Source organism: Schistocerca americana, chromosome 6 (genome assembly GCF_021461395.2).
Source record: "Schistocerca americana isolate TAMUIC-IGC-003095 chromosome 6, iqSchAmer2.1, whole genome shotgun sequence".
NCBI classification, from domain to species: domain Eukaryota; kingdom Metazoa; phylum Arthropoda; class Insecta; order Orthoptera; family Acrididae; genus Schistocerca; species Schistocerca americana.
In genome coordinates, this window is record NC_060124.1 from 372,064,704 (window position 1) to 372,085,297 (window position 20,594).

The 20,594-nt window shown below is 40.5% G+C and overlaps 1 protein-coding gene across 1 annotated transcript in view; it reads left to right on the plus strand.

Moving 5' to 3' along the window:
• Positions 1 to 1,223: 1,223 nt before the first annotated feature.
• LOC124619722 overlaps positions 1,224 to 20,594 on the plus strand; it is a 190,367-nt gene continuing 170,996 nt past the window's right edge. The window contains exon 1 of the mRNA XM_047146286.1: positions 1,224 to 1,431. Coding sequence (XP_047002242.1) covers positions 1,371 to 1,431 — 61 coding nt within the window. The 5' untranslated portion in view covers positions 1,224 to 1,370. The remainder of the gene's footprint in view (positions 1,432 to 20,594) is intronic.

Here is a 20,594-nt window from a genome sequence, read left to right on the forward strand (position 1 = left end):
CTAACTATGCCTATCAGTAGTTAGTGCCTTCAGTAGTTAGAATCTTTTATTTAGCTGGTAGTATTGGCGCTCGTTGTATTGCAGTAGTTCGAGTAACGAAGATTTTTGTGAGGTAAGTGATTCATGAAAGGTATAGGTTATTGTTAGTCAGGACCATTCTTTTGTAAGGATTATTGGAAGTCAGATTGCGTTGCCCTAAAAATACTGCGTGTCAGTTTAATGTTGATCAGAATAAGTAAAGAGGGAAATATCTGAGTACGTGCAGTTCTGCTCAGCTGTTTGAAGATCAAATAACGTAAGAGGTTTATCAGCACAGTAATTCATTAGTTTTTCTAAGGGGATATTTCATGTTAATTACATCGATATTTGTGTTTTGATAATAATAACTTACGTTGTTTACTATTTGTTATTCATCGCGCAGGCGTAGTTAGTCTTTATATAATTTATGTTTCACACGTCTCATAGCAGAAAGTTCATTTAACTTTCTCCAAATGTCCTTTTCTGTGACGTACCGTCACACAACACAGGCACTACAATATCGTATTCCTGAAATGAAATGGCCTGACCATATTCCTTACGTCAACATAATGGAACACGTTTGCGACAGCAGAGTTCAAACTGTCATAGAGCCGCATGTATTAATATCCTCTCTTAGGTGTTCGAATGCTTTTATCCAGATAGTATAGTTACGAAATTATGTACGCAATTCACGTCGATCTTGAAGGTCCGGAATTAGACACGCGGTATTTTTTTTCCATTATCAAGGGATAAAACGAAATGACATTCATCACAACTAAAAAATTATTTGTATCGATCACGTGGACGATAACTAGCAAAGATTACGAAAACTGTCAGGGCAGCAACTACAAGTTATGTTAAAGTAGAGTGTATTCAGGTAAGCATTGGGACGTGGCCAGCTAGTGGAGAAAAACAAGTGAGTGGAGCAAAACACTGATATTAGCCACCGGCAGCAGCGGCTGTGTTGTTTGTCTAGCAGCGCTGCAGGTACATTCGCAGAAATGGGTGTTGTGCCAGGGGCAGGTGGCGCACCGCATGCCGCCGGGGGCAAACAGCGGCGGCAGGAAAAACACGGTAAGTAGCCGGTGCTGGTGCGGGGGCGAGCCGCGGCCGGCGGCAGCCCGCGTAAACAGGGAGGTGCGCGCGCATCCCGCCGACCACGCCGCGGCCGCCGGCAGCCCCGCGAGCCACCAGTGCGTCTGCAGACGCCGCCGACGCCGACGCCGACGCCGACGCGAGGGCTGAGCCAGTGGCTGCGAACGACTGCCATGACTCCGTCTCGCCGCTCGCCACCGATAGCTGCGGGCCAGGGCCGGCTGTACGTCTAAGGAATCCAACCAGTGCTGGCAGACATGCGGCGAAACGTTGCCGTCTACGCACTGCAAGTCCTAGCGACGCTGTTTGCCTTACAAGGTATGACCTGCGTCACGGTGAACCTACATCTTCACGTACACCCTGCAAGCGTGTGGTACCTTGTGTGCTGCGTCGGTCGCGAATGGTGAGCAGGCGGAAGCCATGGTTGTTGGTATGCCTCCTTCTGAGCTCGAATCTCTCAATTTTACCTTAAGGGGGGGGGGGGGGGGTAGGACGTGAAACGGACCGACTTGGAGCAGGAGAGGCACCACAGGACATTTTAATTCACACTGTCTATCCTTTTACAAATAAAGTCATAAAACTTTGTTAGCACGGCCAGGAGGCATTCAGGGCGCACACTCATAGCAGAGGAAGTTTAAAAACATAACAAAACAATTTTTTTTACATGTGAAACTTTATCATTTTTTCACTTGGTATTAGCTGCATTTGTTGCTGTAGGTACACTTTTCTTCATAAGTAAGAGAGATTCTTCGATGAATTTTCCACAGCATACAAACAATACTTACAGGTGTAGGAAACTCTAGAATTTCCCAAATCTATTAAACACTGTGGTAAAAAATTGAAATAATTAACTATAAAATTCGAATTTTCTCTAAACACGAAGTAAGTGTAGGAAACTCTAGAATTTCCCAAATCTATTAAACACTGTGGTAAAAAATTGAAATAATTAACTATAAAATTCGAATTTTCTCTAAACACGAAGTTTAAAACGTAACAGTCCATTCATTTTTCCATAGATTAAATAAATTCTAGAGTTTCATACACCTGCAAGTATGTTTTGTAAGCTGTGCAAAATTCATCGAAGAATCTCTCTTACTTATGAAGAGAAGTATACCTATAGCAACAAATGCAGCCAACAGTAAGTGAAAAAATCATGAAATTTCGAATTTAAAAAATATTATTTTTTCGTGTTTTTGAACTTCCACTGCTATGAGCGTGAATCCCGAATCCTTCTTGGTCATGCTGTCAAAGTTTTATGAATTTATTTGTAAAAGTGTAGACAGTGCAAATTAAAATGTCCTGTGGTGCCTCTCCTTCTCGAAGTCGGCCCGTTTGACGTCCTACCCCCCTTAAGGTCTATTCTACTCAATCAGCTTATAATAGAAGCGATCTTCATGATTCTTTGGAAAAAAATCTTTTTGCACGTTATTTACTGATTCCCGGACAACATTTTGTAATTTTTGTAAGGAAATTCAGTCATCATTAAGTCCCCTATCCGAGGGGTTTCTGTGGCTAAAATGAGACGTGACCATGACGGAAACCGTGCAACCTGAAAATCATATCTCAGTCAAATAAGAAACAGTTTTCTTAATCTATAGTATAGTGTACACGGATTAACAACACAGCGTTTTGGAAATTTGGCAGAATAATAAAATGGAGAACGTTTGAAACAAAGATATAATTCTGTCGTGCGTATTTGTCGCATTTTTTGCAACAACTAATGAACAGATTAAAGTAAGAAATTGCCTATTACTCCTTTCGGACATATTCGAGGAATAATTAAACCAAATTTCAGAAAGGTATCTTCATTAGTGTATCCCCAACCCCTTCCGTCAGCTTGAGATACATTGTTATCAAAAACACACATCTTGTTCCAAACGTCCGCCATTTTATTGTTTTGTCAAATTACAAAAAAACTGTGCTATTAATCCGTGCACAGTACCGTATAGATTAAGAAAATTGTATGTTTCTTTAATTTCAGATTTGATTTGCAGACTGTAGGACGTCTACCATGGACACACCTCACTTTGGACATAGCAAATTTAACTCGTCCATTTAGGTGAATGATGGCTGTTGTTTCTTTTTTTTTTTTAAAAAAAAAAAAAAAAAAAAAAAAAAAAGGCCTTCAGAAAATGCAGTCCAAGAATCACTAAACAATGTGCAGAAAGATTTACTTTTAATTTCATTAGTTTTTCCAAAATAAGTCGTAAAAGTCGCTTACATTATAGGCTGGCCAAAGAGAATGTACCGTTAATGGTCTATCGCAAAACGTACTGACACGTTTAGGAACAAACTCTCGCAAAGTTGAAATCAACGTGTGCTCAACATCTCTCTTCCAAAGTCTGCCACTGGAGTTAGATTAAAATCTATTTGACGCTTCGCGGTCTCAGATTGAGGTGCAAAATTTGAGTACCGTTCGAATGAGAGTTTTGTAATTTCATGGGTGGACTACACTTCCGTTCTTCCAATGACTCAGTCTCGCATTTGCCTTTGATAGGATTAGTTTCATATTTTGTTTCTTTTTAAATCGCTCCATTCGATACTCCCAGACATTTAGTGGATGTGACTGCACTCAGTATTTGTTCGGCAATCTGGTAACTATATAGCAACCGGTCTTTCCATCCATTTACGCTCTACACGTTACATTCATTTAACTGAGCGTCAATTGCCAATCTACATCCACATACATATTCCGCCAGCAACAGTACGGTCATAGAGGACTGTACCCTGTACCACTAGTACTCATTCCCACGCTCCACTCCAAAACACAGCAAGGAAGAAACGACTGTCTATATGCCTCTGTGTGAGCCCTAATTTCTCGTATCTTATCTGCATGATCCTTATGCGAAATTACGTCAGCGGCAGAAGAATCACTACGCAGTCAGCTTCAAATACTCATTCCCTAAATTTTCTCAGTAGTAGTCCTCGAAATGAACGTCACCTCTCCTCTAAGGATTCCCATTTCAGCTCTCGAAAGATCGCCGTAAAACCTGCATCTTCCTCGAACCTACCGCTAACAAACCTAGCTGCCTACCTCTGAACTGTTTCGATCTCTTCCTTTAATCCGACATGGTGCGGATCCCAAACACTCGAGGAGTACTCAAGAATAGGTCGCACTAGGGTCCTATATACGGTCTCCTTTACTTACGAACCACATTTTCCTAAAATTCTCCCAGTTAACCGAAGTCTACCATTCACCTTCCCTACCACAGTTCTCATATGGTCGCTCCAATCCGTACACTAAACTTCGATCCTCAGCAGGTGTTCCTGCTTTCCGCTACAGCTACAACGCTGCAGGATTGCTAGTTCTCTGCTCCTCATGGAGCTACTGACATTATCCAGTACGTCAGTGCCCAACCATTCTAAGAATATTACCCCTGAGAGCATTGATATGCTAGCTAGTACCCACACCTCCTCCCTCCCTCACTCCTGGCCTCAACCATAGTTACCATTGGTACCTATCTGATCTTTAGAATGAAAAAGAATTTTCTTTAAACATCTTAATTTTTGAAATGCTGAAAGATATATGATATTAGTTTTTGTAGGTGATTTATTAAGCTTCGAACAAATGAGTCAAGGACACAACTGGAACTGCTCATTCCTAGCGACATTTTTGTATACAATGATAAAACAATTTTCAGTCCTTCGCAAGTGCTACCTTCAATTCCGCCTCAGAAAAGCAAGCTAAGTATCCAACTCTACTTAAAAACATGATTGAACACCACACCTCTCCATAGCGACACTTAATTCACCCACACCTTGTAACCCCTATTAATATCAATCAAGTTAAAATGTTTGTGCTATACTTACTGTTTGTAAACCACTTTACTGCAGGACTCTTTTCTTCTAAACTGACAAAAATTGAAAGACTTCAGCCTAATAAAGCTTTGTTCATTACCAATGCCTCTAATAATTATAATACGGCAGTGTGGTAGCCATTAGATAGGTACTGTTGTGTTGTGCTGCCAGTTCGGTTATCTCTTGCGAAGTGAACAATGAAGCAATTTCTGGTCCATTGCAGATACTATCTAGACCTCGATGAGGGAATTTTAGTGAAATATTTAATCATATGTGGCGTATTGGTCTCAATGTTACTGTCAAAGATGCATGGGGCGAAGTACAAAGTATGTGGGTAACGGCTGGACTTTGTGATGAAGATGATGATCACACATTTGTTTCTGTTGAATTTAATCAAAAGCATTCAAGTGAACATCTGGGCTCTCGTATGCGGCATGATCTTTACATGTCTTTGCTTTTATGTGACAATCTCTTTGCTTTGCCCACTCTTAGTATGCCTCCACTTGACTAATTGCCTACTTGGCCGCGTGAACCTGCTATTGTGTAAAGTCTTGTGTGTCATGTTATGTTCGCCATACAGAAAGAGTCCTTCATCTAGTGGAATAAAATGTATGAGTTTCTTTTACCTGAACCTGTCTAATGAAGTGCACAGTAATAAGTTTACCAGTGTCCTCAATAATAGTTGTTTACCAGCGGTATCCACATGTGTAGAAATCTCAATTGTATTGCATCACGCTTTAATGCTACAATCTTGAAAATTTAAACTTTTTTATGCATTTGGTTTGTAAATGGGTGGATTTAACTAATATTTTGTGCTGAATTCATTGGTGAAATCAGTTTTTCCTTGATACTCAGCAGAATCAAAAACAGTAATGGCAAACTCTGACAGAATTCAAACAGGTAGGAAATACGTACTTTAGTACTCAATACTATTTAATGTTTATATGTGGACATGGTGTCAACATGGTGTTTACATTAGTTACATTTTGAACTTTATCGTTCTTTGGCATTCTAAAAATGTGACAACGGTGCTCTTCTTTGTCTGCTGTTTCATCACAATGTGCTATATAATGTGAACTATTTGTGAGGAATCTCCATTCCTTACTGTGCTACGTGTCAGACAAGAGCAAGCAGTTAATAACCTATCTTGACGCCAATGTAGATTTTCGAAAGGATTCTGGTAGGAAAAATAATATGGAAACCTTATTTGGATCCCACAATTATGTCTCAGTAATTAACTTTCCTACTCGGAAGGATAAAGACAGTATGACCTTAACTGATAATGTTTCCTTTGATGAATCGTAAAGTAAGGAAATATCTATTTACCCAGCAACAAATGCTCTATCTGATGATGACGCACAGTTAGTTAGGATAAATAATATAGCGCCTTACAGTATGGATACTTCTCAGTGGAAATCAGTTAGAATAATTAATAACTCCAGGAAAAATGCTTTTAAGAAAAGTTTACAGGAGATGACCTGGGATGTAATTTACAGTGAACCAAATGCTAACATAAGATTTAGTCTATCCCATGATAAATTCATATCATTACTTGAAAATACCATAAGCTAGTCAGAAAGGACAATAAACAACCAGGTAAAAAGTCATTGATCACCAGTGGGATCACAGCAGTTTGAGAAAAAAAAGAAAAATTATTTTTTGCAAGAAGAAGTAGGAATACTGCAGTAGCTGCCACACTATAAAAATACTCAAACTTACTAACAAAGGTTATTAAAAAATCAAAGAACATGCACATAATGTCATAAATCAGTAATCCCGACAAAATACTTACAGAATATGGAATGTAGTGAAGTGAGAAATAGGACAGCCAGCCACAGACAACACAACACCACTACTGTACTGAATGGAAGGGCTATAAATGATGAGCCACAAGTAGCAAATGCATTTAATAATCATTTCTTAAACATTGTAGAAAGCATAGAGACAAACAGTTCAAGAGCAAAGTAACAGAATATGTTGAAAGTGTAACTTTCATAAAATTCAGTCATATGAATGTATCATCAACATCTCCCACTGAAATTAAGAAACTTCCACATTCTCTCAAAAATAAAAGATCATCTGGTTTTGATGGTGTTTCCAATAGAGTACTAAAATTTTGTTCCCAAAGAAAATGCCCAGTCTATCCTGAAATATGTAATGCATCGCTAACTCAAGACTTTTTCCAGAAAGACTGAAATATGTCAGTGTTAAATCCCTCTTTCAGAACAGATAAGAGTGATGTCAATAATTACCGACCTGTTTCATTGCTGATATTATTCTCCACAATTTTTGGGAAGGTAATGTATTTTAGCATAGTATCTCACTTTAGCAACTATAGTATACTTAGCAAATCACGGTATGGGTTTCAGAAGGGTTGCTCATTGAGAATGCCATTTACAAACGTTAAATAATAAAACAGCAACAGCTGGTATTTTTCGTTACCTCTCTAAGGCATCTGACTTTGTGAATCACATTATTCTCCTAGATGTATTAGTATTTTATAGGACTGATGGCATAACGAAACAACGGATAATGTCACATCTAACCAAAAGAATGCAGGAAGTTGTACAGAGTAATTCAAGCAATACAGTCCAGGGACATATTTCTGATTGGGAAGAAGTCACGCATGGGGTTCCCTCAGGTTCATTCTTAGGTCCACTACTGTTTCTCGTATATGTAAACAATCTTCCTTCTAGTATACAACAATAAAAATTAGTTTCTTTTGTAAGATGACAGTAGTATTGTAATCAATTCAAGCAGACATACAGAAACAGAAGAGACCTTAAGCCAACTTCTTAAAAGCATCATTGACTGGTTTTGAGCGAATAGTCTCATCCTCAATTTTAAAGAGACGCAACATACTCAGTTCTGCACTCCTGGAGGTACTACACCAGTGATAAGTGTAACACATGGTGAGGAAATTATAAACAGGGTGGAAGCTTCTAAATTCTTAGCAGTCCAAATCGATGAGAATTTAAACTGGAAAATTACACATTTAGGAACACTTAAAACAACTTAGTTCAGTCACATTTGCGCTAAGAATCATTGCAAAACTTGGGGAGAGACAAATCAGTACATTAACATATTTTGCTCATTTCCATTAAATAATGTCATATGGAATAATGTTCTGGGGTAACTCATCTTTAAGAAAGAAAGTCTTCATCGCGAAAAAACGTGCTGTGAGTGTAATACGTGGTCCTCACCCACGATCATCATGAAGACATCTGTTTAATGAGTTGGGCATTCTGACTACTACTTCACAGTATATTTTATTCCCTCATGAAGTTTGTTATAAACAACGCACTACAAGTCAAGAGGAATAATAAGGTACATAATTACAATACCAGAAGGAAAAATTACGTTCTTTATTTAACATTAAGGTTGTTTTTTAGCACTGCTATGGGTGCACAATACTGCAACAAAATTTTTTTATCCTTTACCAACTGATATAAAATGTCAGACAGACAGCAAAGTTAAACTTTCTAACGAACTGAGAAAGTTTCTTCTTGACAAATCCTTCTGTTCCATAGAAGAATTTCTATTATTGTACTGTGTAAAAGATGATGGGTAGGAATTACTCACATCTGCATGTATTTTTGTAAAAAAAAATTAGAAATGTTCGGAATATAACGGTATATACAAATAAATTTGCAATGTGAATGTATAATTACTTGTTCCACATCATTACGATCTATCGTGCAAAATGATCCGTGGAACATGTTACTAACTATCGCTCTCCCTAACATGAACACAGAAGTAGTCACTCATCATCTGAAGATCCCAGTGACTTTGATAACGGTGCTCCATCACACGGACGTATTGTTGGAAGCTTTCATCCTGCTCACCGTTTAAGGCCCCCAATTTTTCGGAAAGAAATCAAGGTATAAATATAAAAATTGGATTTTAATCAGCAGTCTAAACCCCATATTTTTGCAGTTTTCGAACCCATAATTCATAATGGAAACATAATTGCCATCTCTTTTGTTGCCAAGAAATGATTTCAAATTGCTTTCAAAGATAACCAGTTGCTAATTCGATGTATGTGAGGTTGGTATCAATGGGATCATCCATCAGCTATCTTATTTGCGCTCCAACAAAAATGCCTTACTTTATCTTTGCTTCATTCCATTTGGGAAACTTTTCTTTCAAAAGATTTAAGTAAAAAAATCTCAAAAACTTAAAAAAACCTTACGTTCTAGAACATTTTGAAAAGCAGATTCGTATTCTGTACACCAGAATACGTAAGGACAAAGTGATACATCACATACTATATGTTGTGTCTAGACAAGACAGCCTAGACACAATGAGAGGAAGCCGAAAGGCACGCGCTAAGCTAAAGCAGGATGGCGTGAGGTCTGAAACAGGATACGTAATGAATGCTATAAAGAAAAGTACGTAGCTTCTGGAATACTTAACTTTAATCCATCCTTTTGGTACATCTGGAGATTGTGGCGATACAAGTGAGACTCTATAGATACATGCAATGTTACTAATGGCGCCTTGCTAGGTCGTAGCCATTGACTTAGCTGAAGGCTATTCTAACTATCTGCTCGGCAACGGAGCGAGGCTTCGTCAGTGTAGTCGCCAGCAAAGTCGTCCGTACAACTGGGGCGAGTGCTATTCCGTATCTCGAGACCTGCCTTGTGGTGGCGCTCGGTTTGCGATCACACAGTGGCGACACGTGGATCCGACATGTACTAATGGACCGCGGCCGATTTAAAGCTACCACCTAGCAAGTGTGGTGTCTGGCGGTGACACCACACTATATGCAAAATGACTATTGAGTAGTGTTAATGATAACTTATGTAAGAAGTACTACAGTCTTACGAAGTAGTGATACTAGCAATGATCTTTTAAAAATAATTTATTTTGTGACCGAAACACAATCTAAACCTTTTGTTTTTACGTCTGAGAAAATTTCACTACCTCAGGTTTGGGAACCACTGCACTACGTCATTTACGTATATAGTGAATAGTAAAAACCCTGCAACACACCCTTGTCCTATGCTCGAAGTCACTTTTACGTCTGAAGATTTCTCTCCGTTCGGAATGGCATGCTGTGTTCTGGTTGTCAGGAATTCTTCCGTACAATCACAAAACAGGTCCGATATTACGTTCGCCAGTATTTGTTCAATAGGCGACAGTGCGGAAATTTAGGGACACAGCATCAACCTGAGCGACGGTATTATTACCTTCTCGATGACGCACAGAGCGAATTGGGTTTCACACGATCGTTACTTAATCGACGTTGATCCCTACAGAGAAGATTTTCACTTTCTAGAAAGGTCATAACATACGACAATAATATTTGCTCCAAAATTCGATAACAAACTGACAGCGATATAGGCCTAGTTGCCTACATCTGTTGCATGACTGATCTAGAAAATGTGAGTGAGCTGATCACCAATCACCAGGAACGCTTCACACCTGCATCGCCTTACTTAATTTCAGGTGTATGAAACTCCAGAATTTTCCAAACCTACTAAAAGCTCTGGTAAAAATTAAGATAATTAACTATAAATTTGAGTTTTTTCTAAATATGAGGTTTAAAATGTAACAGCTCATTCATTTTTTCATAAATTAAATAAATTTTAGAGATTTATACACTTCTAATTATGGTTCGTGTGCTGTACAAAATCCATCGAAGAATCTCTCTTACTTATGAAGAAAAGTGTACCTATAACAACAAATGCAGCCAACAGTAGGCGAAAAAAATGATGAAATGTCACATGCAAAAAAAATTTATTTTGCCGTGTTTCTGAACTTCCACTGCTATGAGTGTGAATTCTGAATCCTTCTTGCTCATGCTAACAAAGTTTTCTGAATTTATTTGTAAAATTATAGACAATGGAAATTAAAATGTCCTGTGGTGGCTCTCCTGCTCCAAGTCAGCCCGTTTGACCTCCTACCCCCCCTTAAGGCGAAGGGTGGACACGCCCGATTTTAGTGTCTACTAGTACTTCTCTGGATACTTTTGATTATATAGAGCATACAGGAAAACAGCAACTTTCTTACTGATTATGGAATGATTGTATAAAATTATTTAATAGACTGCGACTGTCTACAAGGGTGCCTTTTAAGCTTTTATAAAAACTACACTCCTGGAAATGGAAAAAAGAACACATTGACACCGGTGTGTCAGACCCACCATACTTGCTCCGGACACTGCGAGAGGGCTGTACAAGCAATGATCACACGCACGGCACAGCGGACACACCAGGAACCGCGGTGTTGGCCGTCGAATGGCGCTAGCTGCGCAGCATTTGTGCACCGCCGCCGTCAGTGTCAGCCAGTTTGCCGTGGCATACGGAGCTCCATCGCAGTCTTTAACACTGGTAGCATGCCGCGACAGCGTGGACGTGAACCGTATGTGCAGTTGACGGACTTTGAGCGAGGGCGTATAGTGGGCATGCGGGAGGCCGGGTGGACGTACCGCCGAATTGCTCAACACGTGGGGCGTGAGGTCTCCACAGTACATCGACGTTGTCGCCAGTGGTCGGCGGAAGGTGCACGTGCCCGTCGACCTGGGACCGGACCGCAGCGACGCACGGATGCACGCCAAGACCGTAGGATCCTACGCAGTGCTGTAGGGGACCGCACCGCCACTTCCCAGCAAATTAGGGACACTGTTGCTCCTGGGGTATCGGCGAGGACCATTCGCAACCGTCTCCATGAAGCTGGGCTACGGTCCCGCACACGGTTAGGCCGTCTTCCGCTCACGCCCCAACATCGTGCAGCCCGCCTCCAGTGGTGTCGCGACAGGCGTGAATGGAGGGACGAATGGAGACGTGTCGTCTTCAGCGATGAGAGTCGCTTCTGCCTTGGTGCCAATGATGGTCGTATGCGTGTTTGGCGCCGTGCAGGTGAGTGCCACAATCAGGACTGCATACGACCGAGGCACACAGGGCCAACACCCGGCATCATGGTGTGGGGAGCGATCTCCTACACTGGCCGTACACCACTGGTGATCGTCGAGGGGACACTGAATGGTGCACGGTACATCCAAACCGTCATCGAACCCATCGTTCTACCATTCCTAGACCGGCAAGGGAACTTGCTGTTCCAACAGGACAATGCACGTCCGAATGTATCCCGTGCCACCCAACGTGCTCTAGAAGGTGTAAGTCAACTGCCCTGGCCAGCAAGATCTCCGGATCTGTCCCCCATTGAGCATGTTTGGGACTGGATGAAGCGTCGTCTCACGCGGTCTGCACGTCCAGCACGAACGCTGGTCCAACTGAGGCGCCAGGTGGAAATGGCATGGCAAGCCGTTCCACAGGACTACGTCCAGCATCTCTACGATCGTCTCCATGGGAGAATAGCAGCCTGCATTGCTGCGAAAGGTGGATATACACTGTACTAGTGCCGACATTGTGCATGCTCTGTTGCCTGTGTCTATGTGCCTGTGGTTCTGTCAGTGTGATCATGTGATGTATCTGACCCCAGGAATGTGTCAATAAAGTTTCCCCTTCCTGGGACAATGAATTCACGGTGTTCTTATTTCAATTTCCAGGAGTGTATAAAAACAAAAATCTTTTTTAGTAAAAGAAGTTTTATTCCTTCTCAGAATATTTGCCATTAAAAAGTATGCGCTTTTTCGTGCGTGCTAACCTATTCTCTAAACATCTCTTTCACTCTCATGTTGGTACAGTATCTCAAAAACAAGTTTTTGGAAGGATTCAAAATTCAACAGATTGTTCAAGTGAAGAAAATCGTTACCTAAGAATTTTCCAATTTACATTTGGGAACAAAAAAAAGTCGTTTAACGACGCTTCAGGTAAATGCGGGAAGTGAGAGATTGTTTTCGTGCGTCAAACACTCAATTGTTTGACGTGTTTTGTAGCAGCTGGCATTCTCGTGACTTTTTGTTGTTAATCGTTATTTCTTCGATGACTTGTCGCAAAAAAATTGTTGTACACGATTCAGAATCAACTGCCCCTTGATCCTCTAAAGAAATGGTCGTGGCATGTCCAGCACAATCAAAGAAAGAAGCACTTGTTTTCTTGGGAGGGCTTGGAGAAAAAAGTCACTTTTATTGGATCCCGTTCATGTAGGAACAGTTAAACAACTGAATGTCACTTGGTTTCCGGCTTGTGTGGATACGTCCAACTTATATCTCCAGTTACGAATTTTTATACGGATTTTGCATTTCCTCAGTCAAATCTTTTGAACATTGTTTTACAAGAATTGACATGAGCTTCTTTCTGAGTTTAGGTGAAATCGGGTGGAATTTAATGAGCTGCAGCGGGTGTCTTTTTTTAGTAACATGCACGCATCGATCTTACTTCTCGCAGTCGTCTGCTATCACGAGTCATTCCGCAACCAACCGTCACATCTATTTTAATCGTTTAACCTCATCAGCCCTGAGACGAGAGTTTATGAATAAAAAATTTATGTTGTGGTCAATGCATTGTTCTGAAGCAAAATAAGACTAAAATACTAAATTTAAAAAATTGGTGTGATTTACCATACTATCAGGATATGTTAATAGTGTAACTATTTACGTTATAAAGTGACTGAAATATGTGCAGTACTTATCTTATTGTCATAAAACATAACATTAAGCGGCCCCTATACGACGAATAGTAGTGCACAAAATACTGTGAATTATTAGTAACATTCTCCCTTGAATACTCAATTACATTACCAATTATATTGTCAATAATATTATGGTCCGAAATGTTGGACGATAAACATGTTGCTGCTATGATAACTGCTTTCCTTTGCTGCAAGAAGAAGAAAAGTAAATGAAAAATTGGTTCAAGGAGCATGAATGATCACTCGCGAAAATTTGTTGACGGAATTGAGGTTCCACGGAAAAAATATATTATCATAGCTTTTTGTTTGTTGATGGTCCAACGTCTCAAATGGCGTCCCCACAGATGGACACCTATACACCCGTCATCAAAAAACCAAATACTGCAATGACCGACGCAGTTCCACCAATTCAACGCTTATCTATTACACTACGATATCTTCCGAAGACTTGAAATTCACAACTACAGTTTCACCTTACGGTGTCTGGGATACAGTTATGACACATTTCTTCGCGTAGTAATGTACACAGACGTAAATATCTGTACATTTTACCCCTTAATTTTGCATTACTTAATTTTTTTCAGTGTCTTCCTTCATGATCGTCCCCTACATTTTCTGAGCAACAAATCGTATGACTCATCATTCTTAACTTTTTTTTCCTTTTTTGCACTCATCTGCCCTACCGTATTCTGATAATGATATGCACATTTCGATGCACTCCAGTAATAACACTCCTTCGTCTTGTTTTGAACTAGTTTTCCGCATAAAAGCAAACATAATCTAACCCAAACCAACCTCCTTGGTTTGTGTTGTGTGTAGCAGACGGCACAATATTTCCAGCCAGCGCAGTATATTTCCAGAGTTCTCAATATTATTGCGCAACTTCCTCATCGACTCCTAGACGGCAAAGATTAGCGTGCATCTGGGAAATATTTGCAATATTATATGCATCGTCTAGAGGCCGCTCAAGCACCTTGCAAATGCGGAAACAATGCAACTGAAACGTAAAAATGTAGCTCGTTGCCGAATGCAGACACAGTGCCACAAGAAAACGATTTATATCTCTATATTGTTGTGATTAAATTAACAATAACTTAATCGATACTGTACTGAGTCTATTAGAATGTTACGATATCGTATTCTAGTCCAAAATTGCTAAAATCACACAGCTGTTATATCTATTTCTTGAAGACTTGCGACAATATGATGAACAGCTTCCTTCTTGAAGATGCTGCCACCTGTTAGGAACTTGCAGAAACGAAAAAAGTGACGCACACAAAGTACATGGTGTAAAATGTATGCTGCAATCAGGCACAACGTGTTTGGTTTATTTCCTGATCTAGAAAAAAATAAAAAGCCGAGGTAGCGCGTTCGCTACATAAAGCCTGAGGAGGATAATAGCTCTCATCACTATTCTTTATTTTACGTTTACTTTTAAGTATGATACGTTATTTTAATATCTTATTCAAATAAGTAGTATGAGTGAGAGACATCGTACCTGCTGTGAATGTGCGTAACGGTCGTTAATATATGGCACTGTGCAATTCAAACCTTTTTTTATTTTTTACAAGAATAGACTATTTGGAGTAGGCTTTACTTCAATCGTAAAAATATCCTACATTTATAACGAGTACACACGGAGACGGTAACAAAATAGCAGAGTTACGGTACTGCAGTTTCGTATTTGTCAAAGTATACCGCTCTATAATGGTAAATCACGGGCCGAGCTGCTTCACTTGTGTTGTGCACAACAACAATTATGGGCAACCTTTACGAAATTTGTCAAAACGAAGCACGACCGCGACAAACTTCTGTAAATCAATAATGAATTATTATTATTATTTATTTATTTTTTATTTATTTATTTATTTATTTTTTTTTTTTTTTGAGATGATTACCAACTCTTGAATGAAGCGAAAGAACTAGAAATGATAAATTTAAATACCATATCTCAGTAGCGCCAACTAGCGGTCGGTTATAAAAGCTTAAAATGCAACCCTCGTACAGCACAGTAAGGTTGCCGGCCGTTATTCGTGCCGTTACCCCGCCTTGGGTCTGCGAGGGTAAGACGGCGCCTCTTATTACCTGTCGAGTGCAAATGTCAGCTTCACCTTTGCGAGAAGCATTCCGCAGCGCGGCCACGAGCTTCCGCCGGACGAGCCAATTTCAGCGCCAGGCGATTCACTCAGCGCGGCGGAAGATTATCCGCTAGACCGCCTACAGGGGTCACGTTTGCGATACGGGGTGCCCCGTGTCTCGCGAATAAACTTAATAGTAAACGATCAGCGTCGCAGAACGGCGAAAAGAGCACGGAGGTTCAGCGGCGCAGTTTCCGGAACGGAGATTGCCCAAGCATCTATATCACTACTGTCTGAAAGGGACATCTGGTCTCAGCTGCAGGTTGCCTGTTGAACGGCTTACAGGGAAAACAAAAATTTTATTTTCAGTATTTCTTACAATTATTGACCGAATTTAAAATGTAAGATTACTAGGGCCACTCCAAAAGAAATGCACACTTTTTTTTAAATCGATCTTTTATTCTACAGGTTTGAAAGTTTTACAGTGTGTAGATACATCCTTTAGGAACAATATTTTCATTTCTCCACATAATTTCCATCCCTCTCAACTGCCTTACGCCATCTTGAAATCAGCGGCTGTATACCCGCACGGTAAAATTCTGGACCAACCTTTTGGAGCCACTGTTTGGCAGCGTGCACAAGGGAGTCATCATCTTCAAACCTTGTTCCACGAAGAGAGTCTTTCACTTTCCCAAAGAGATGATAGTCACATGGAGCCAGGTCAGGACTGTAAGGCGGGTGTTTCAGTGTTGTCCATCCGAGTTTTGTGATCGGTTCCATGGCTTTTTGACTGACATGTGGCCGTGCATTGTCGTGCAATAGCAAAACATCCTGCTTTTGCCGATCTGGTCGAACACGACTCAGTCGGGCTTGAAGTTCCTTCAGTGCCGTCATATATGCATCAGACTTTATGGTGGTTCCACTTGCCATGACGTCCACAAGCAAGAGTCCTCAGGAATCGAAAAACACTGTAACCATAACTTTTCCAGCAGAAGACGTGGTTTTGAATTTCTTTTTTTTCCTTGTGTGAATTTGCACGATGCCACTCCATTGATTGCCTCTTCGTCTCTGGTGAAAAATGATGGAGCCATGTTTCATCATCTGTCACAATTCTTCCAAGAAATTCATCTCCACCATTCGCGTACTGTTCCAAAAGTTCGCTGCATACAGTTTTTCTTGTTTCTTTGTGAGCCACTGTCAACATCCTGGGAACCCACCTGGCACAAACCTTTTTTAACGCCAACACTTTCAGTATTCTGCAAACACTTCCTTCCCCTATCCCAACGTAGCGTGACAATTCGTTCACTGTGATGCATCTGTCAGCAGTCACCAATTCGTTAACTCTCTTCACATTGTCTGGAGTGTGTGCAGTGCGAGGCATGGCGCTGCGAGGATAATCCTCAATATTGCCGTGTCCGCTTTCATCACGTAACATGCTTCCCCACCGACTAACTGTACTGCGATCGACAGCAGCATCTCCTTACACCTTTTCAACCTCTCGTGAATGTTTCCCACTGTTTCGTTTTCACAGCACAGGAATTCTATGATAGCTCGTTGCTTCTGACGAATGTCAAATGTAGCAGCCATCTTGAAGACATGCTGTGACGGCGCCACTCACGGGAACAGTTTGAACTAAGTCTGAAACCAAGCGGGAAGGATGTATCTACACACTTTAAAACTTTCTCACATGCAGAATGAAAACTCTATTTTTACAAAAATAGTGTGCATTTCTTTTGGAGTGACCCTCGTATGTCATGATTTTGTCATTAAGAAATGTAATCTTACGTTAAAGGGGCAACATAAGCAATGAAGTATTAAAGCTAGAAATTGTGTACAGGTCTTGATGCAGCGTAACTCACGCATGTTGTCCAGGATATATTCATGCAGTGTTTGTTAATGAAAGCTCTTGGTGGCTTCCAACAAATTTCAAACAGAATTTCAATCTTATCCAGACTACATCTTCACAAATTAATGTTAGGAAAACAATTTATCGCTTAATTATGTTCGTTGAGCATGTGGCAAACCACCAGGATGAAACATGACATTTCACTATTTCTTTTGTATTAACTCTATTTGCTGCTCATTTTGCAGACAATACGCACATGTACCACTGAAGTTAACTACTAAGTTATATCGCTGTACTATATATACCACACGATAAAAATTAGGTTTTCAGAAATGATGTGATTTGAGGCGCTAAACGGACAAGTTATCAGCGCCAAAATGTAAACAGTTCTGAATACCGATTGTGTAAATATTTATAGAATTAAAAAAAAACTGTGATGGAAGATAGTTCTCATACGACTCTACCATATATAGCCTGCAATTACCGAATTAGGGAAATAAACATGAGTGTCATTACAACTGGCACCACACAGAAATATGAGTGTCTATTAAAAGATTTAGCTAAGAGTTTATATACGAAACTAACTCATTTGTAGGATAAATAGACGTTTGAAGCTCTTTTATACATTCTAGTTCGTTTCTTTAGAGACTCAGGGTGTGGAGAGACGAGGGGAAAGAGCGGAGGGTTACTTTTACAGCTATGTTGTGCTAATTCGACCATTAATGTGATAACCACGAAGGACGTGAAAATTTACGAGATCAACAGCTATCACACTGAAATAATCTCAAGCAATGTTGTTGAACAATGTCAATTTGTCTCATCCACTATTATTGTCGATATTCAACCATCATTTTACTTTAGATTGTCTGTACTACGAAGTTTCGGCTATGCAGCCATTGACAAGTGTTTGCAATACGTATCAAATGTGACATAATTAAAATACAAAATATTCAGCAGACACTGGTTATTTAGACGAAAGAGTAAAAAGAACACTTACAGAACGTAACCTGTTAAACACTCAGATCTGGTTTACACTTGGCGTACCTGCGTCCATCACACAATTTTAGAACCGCAGTGTGGTTGGCCCCACATACAATAAAATAAACAAAAGTTGGACTACCTAGGCTAAGCATAGAAAGGGTATCGTTAAGTGAAAACCATCAAGAGCGCCCATATCCGGGGACAAGAGGGGTCCGCTCCCCCCTCTCCCCGCCCTCTCGGCCCACCCGTAGAGCTCTCAGGGCAAGGAAAAAATACAATGTAGGCAAGTGTTCTTCTTTCACGTAAATTATCCAAAGATTAGTATTACACAGTTTTCTATCTGGAACTTTTTTATTACTTCTTACAAGTTGCCATTCATTTCCCAAAACATTAAAAATACTTCAGGTCCCCCCCCCCTCCCACCCTCATTACGCCCCCCTAAAAACTCTCCTATGGGCACTCTCTAAATCCATAAGGCATTTAACTCTATTACTGGACTTTAGACTTACACACATGACAGCTGGTGCTACGTTCAAATGAGAAGTATACGGGTGTACTGAACTACGACAGCGACACTTCGTGGCTAATTCGTCAAAAGAATACCTTCCTTTTATCCACTAAACTGAAGTAGTACAATACACAGTGTGTCACACAAGTAATGGGACTTCTTTCCGGAAAACTTTCAAGAAACGCACCAAATGTGGTTACGAGTTCACCCGCTAGATTCTGCTGAACACTCAGACGCTTTGATCGTGTCGATGGCTCAGACAGTGTATGCACAGCTGTCGTGAAGGTAATGTTGTGTAAGTAGTGGCGTTCGAATGTACCATCATGGGTCACAGAGCAATGATATAGTTATACCGTAAATTAGTAGAAACTACATCAGAAATTTACAATGACATGTAACGTCTTATCGGAAAAGAGAAACTTCTGGAGAGATCTATCGTGAAATTCTGCCTGGGGGGAGGGGGGGGGGATAAGAGTACTATTCAAGACTCACATAACGTCCCTTTTTTGGCCGCGTGCTCCGTGTCAGGAGGCATCTGTTTTGCCAACAGTTGGGTATTCCTGCATAAAACGGGCTTCAGCATCAAAACAGATCTTTACGGTCGAGCACCCACCCTATTCTCCTGACCTGGCATCTGCCGAATTTTTCTATTTCCAAAAATTTAATGAGGTTCAAAAGTGGAACGTTTCAGTGATACTGAGGACATCCAACGTGCTGTGACCGAAAGACTGAAGAAGACACGCAGTCAGGTATTCACTGTTCATCCGACAATTAGTGTGCTCGATGTAAACGTTGTATGGAGGTGTGAGGAGATTATTTCGAATCCATGTAACTGCTAAATTGAAGTAAAGTTCTTAGTTTGGATGTAATGTTTGTTGTCTCACTATTATTTCGCGCACTGTATATATGGTTGACAGAAAGAGAAAAAATGAATATTATTTCCTTATTGTGGGTGCAACGTCCACAGGGAGGCCTCGTGTACATTCATCTTAACACAGAAATAATTAATAGTTACAAAAATGTTAATATCGCGTAGAGCGTACCCTTCCCTGAAGATACAGTTCAAATGGTTCAAATCGCTCTGAAATGGCTCTGAGCACTATGGGACTTAACATCTATGGTCATCAGTCCCCTAGAACTTAGAACTACTTAAACCTAACTAACCTAAGGACATCACACAACACCCAGTCATCATGAGGCAGAGAAAATCTCTGACCCCGCCGGGAATCGAACCCGGGAAACCGTGCGCGGGAAGCGAGAACGCTACCGCACGACCACGAGCTGCGAACAAGTTCAAATCGCTCTGAGCACTATGAGACTTAACATCTGCGGTCATCAGTCCCCTAGAACTTAGAACTACTTAAACCTAACTAACCTAAGGACATCACACACATCCATGCCCGAGGCAGGATTCGAACCTGCGACCGTAGCAGTCGCGTGGTTCCGGACAGAGCGCCTAGAACCGCTAGACCACCGCGGTCGGCGAAGATACAGTGTAGGAACGCTACTGAACAGTCAAGGGAGTTCTCTTGCTTTGAACATTGTGTACTCTATTTTAAATTTGTGATGACATTCTAAAACGTAATAAAACAAATAGTAGAAAATGGACTGCAGTCTTTCTTAAAATTTGCCCAATCTAAATAATTCAGGCTCCCTTTGGAAGCGAAGGTGAAGTCTGCTCCAATTTTGGTCTAAAATTCTAAAAGAACCTACACTCATCTTTAAAACCAAT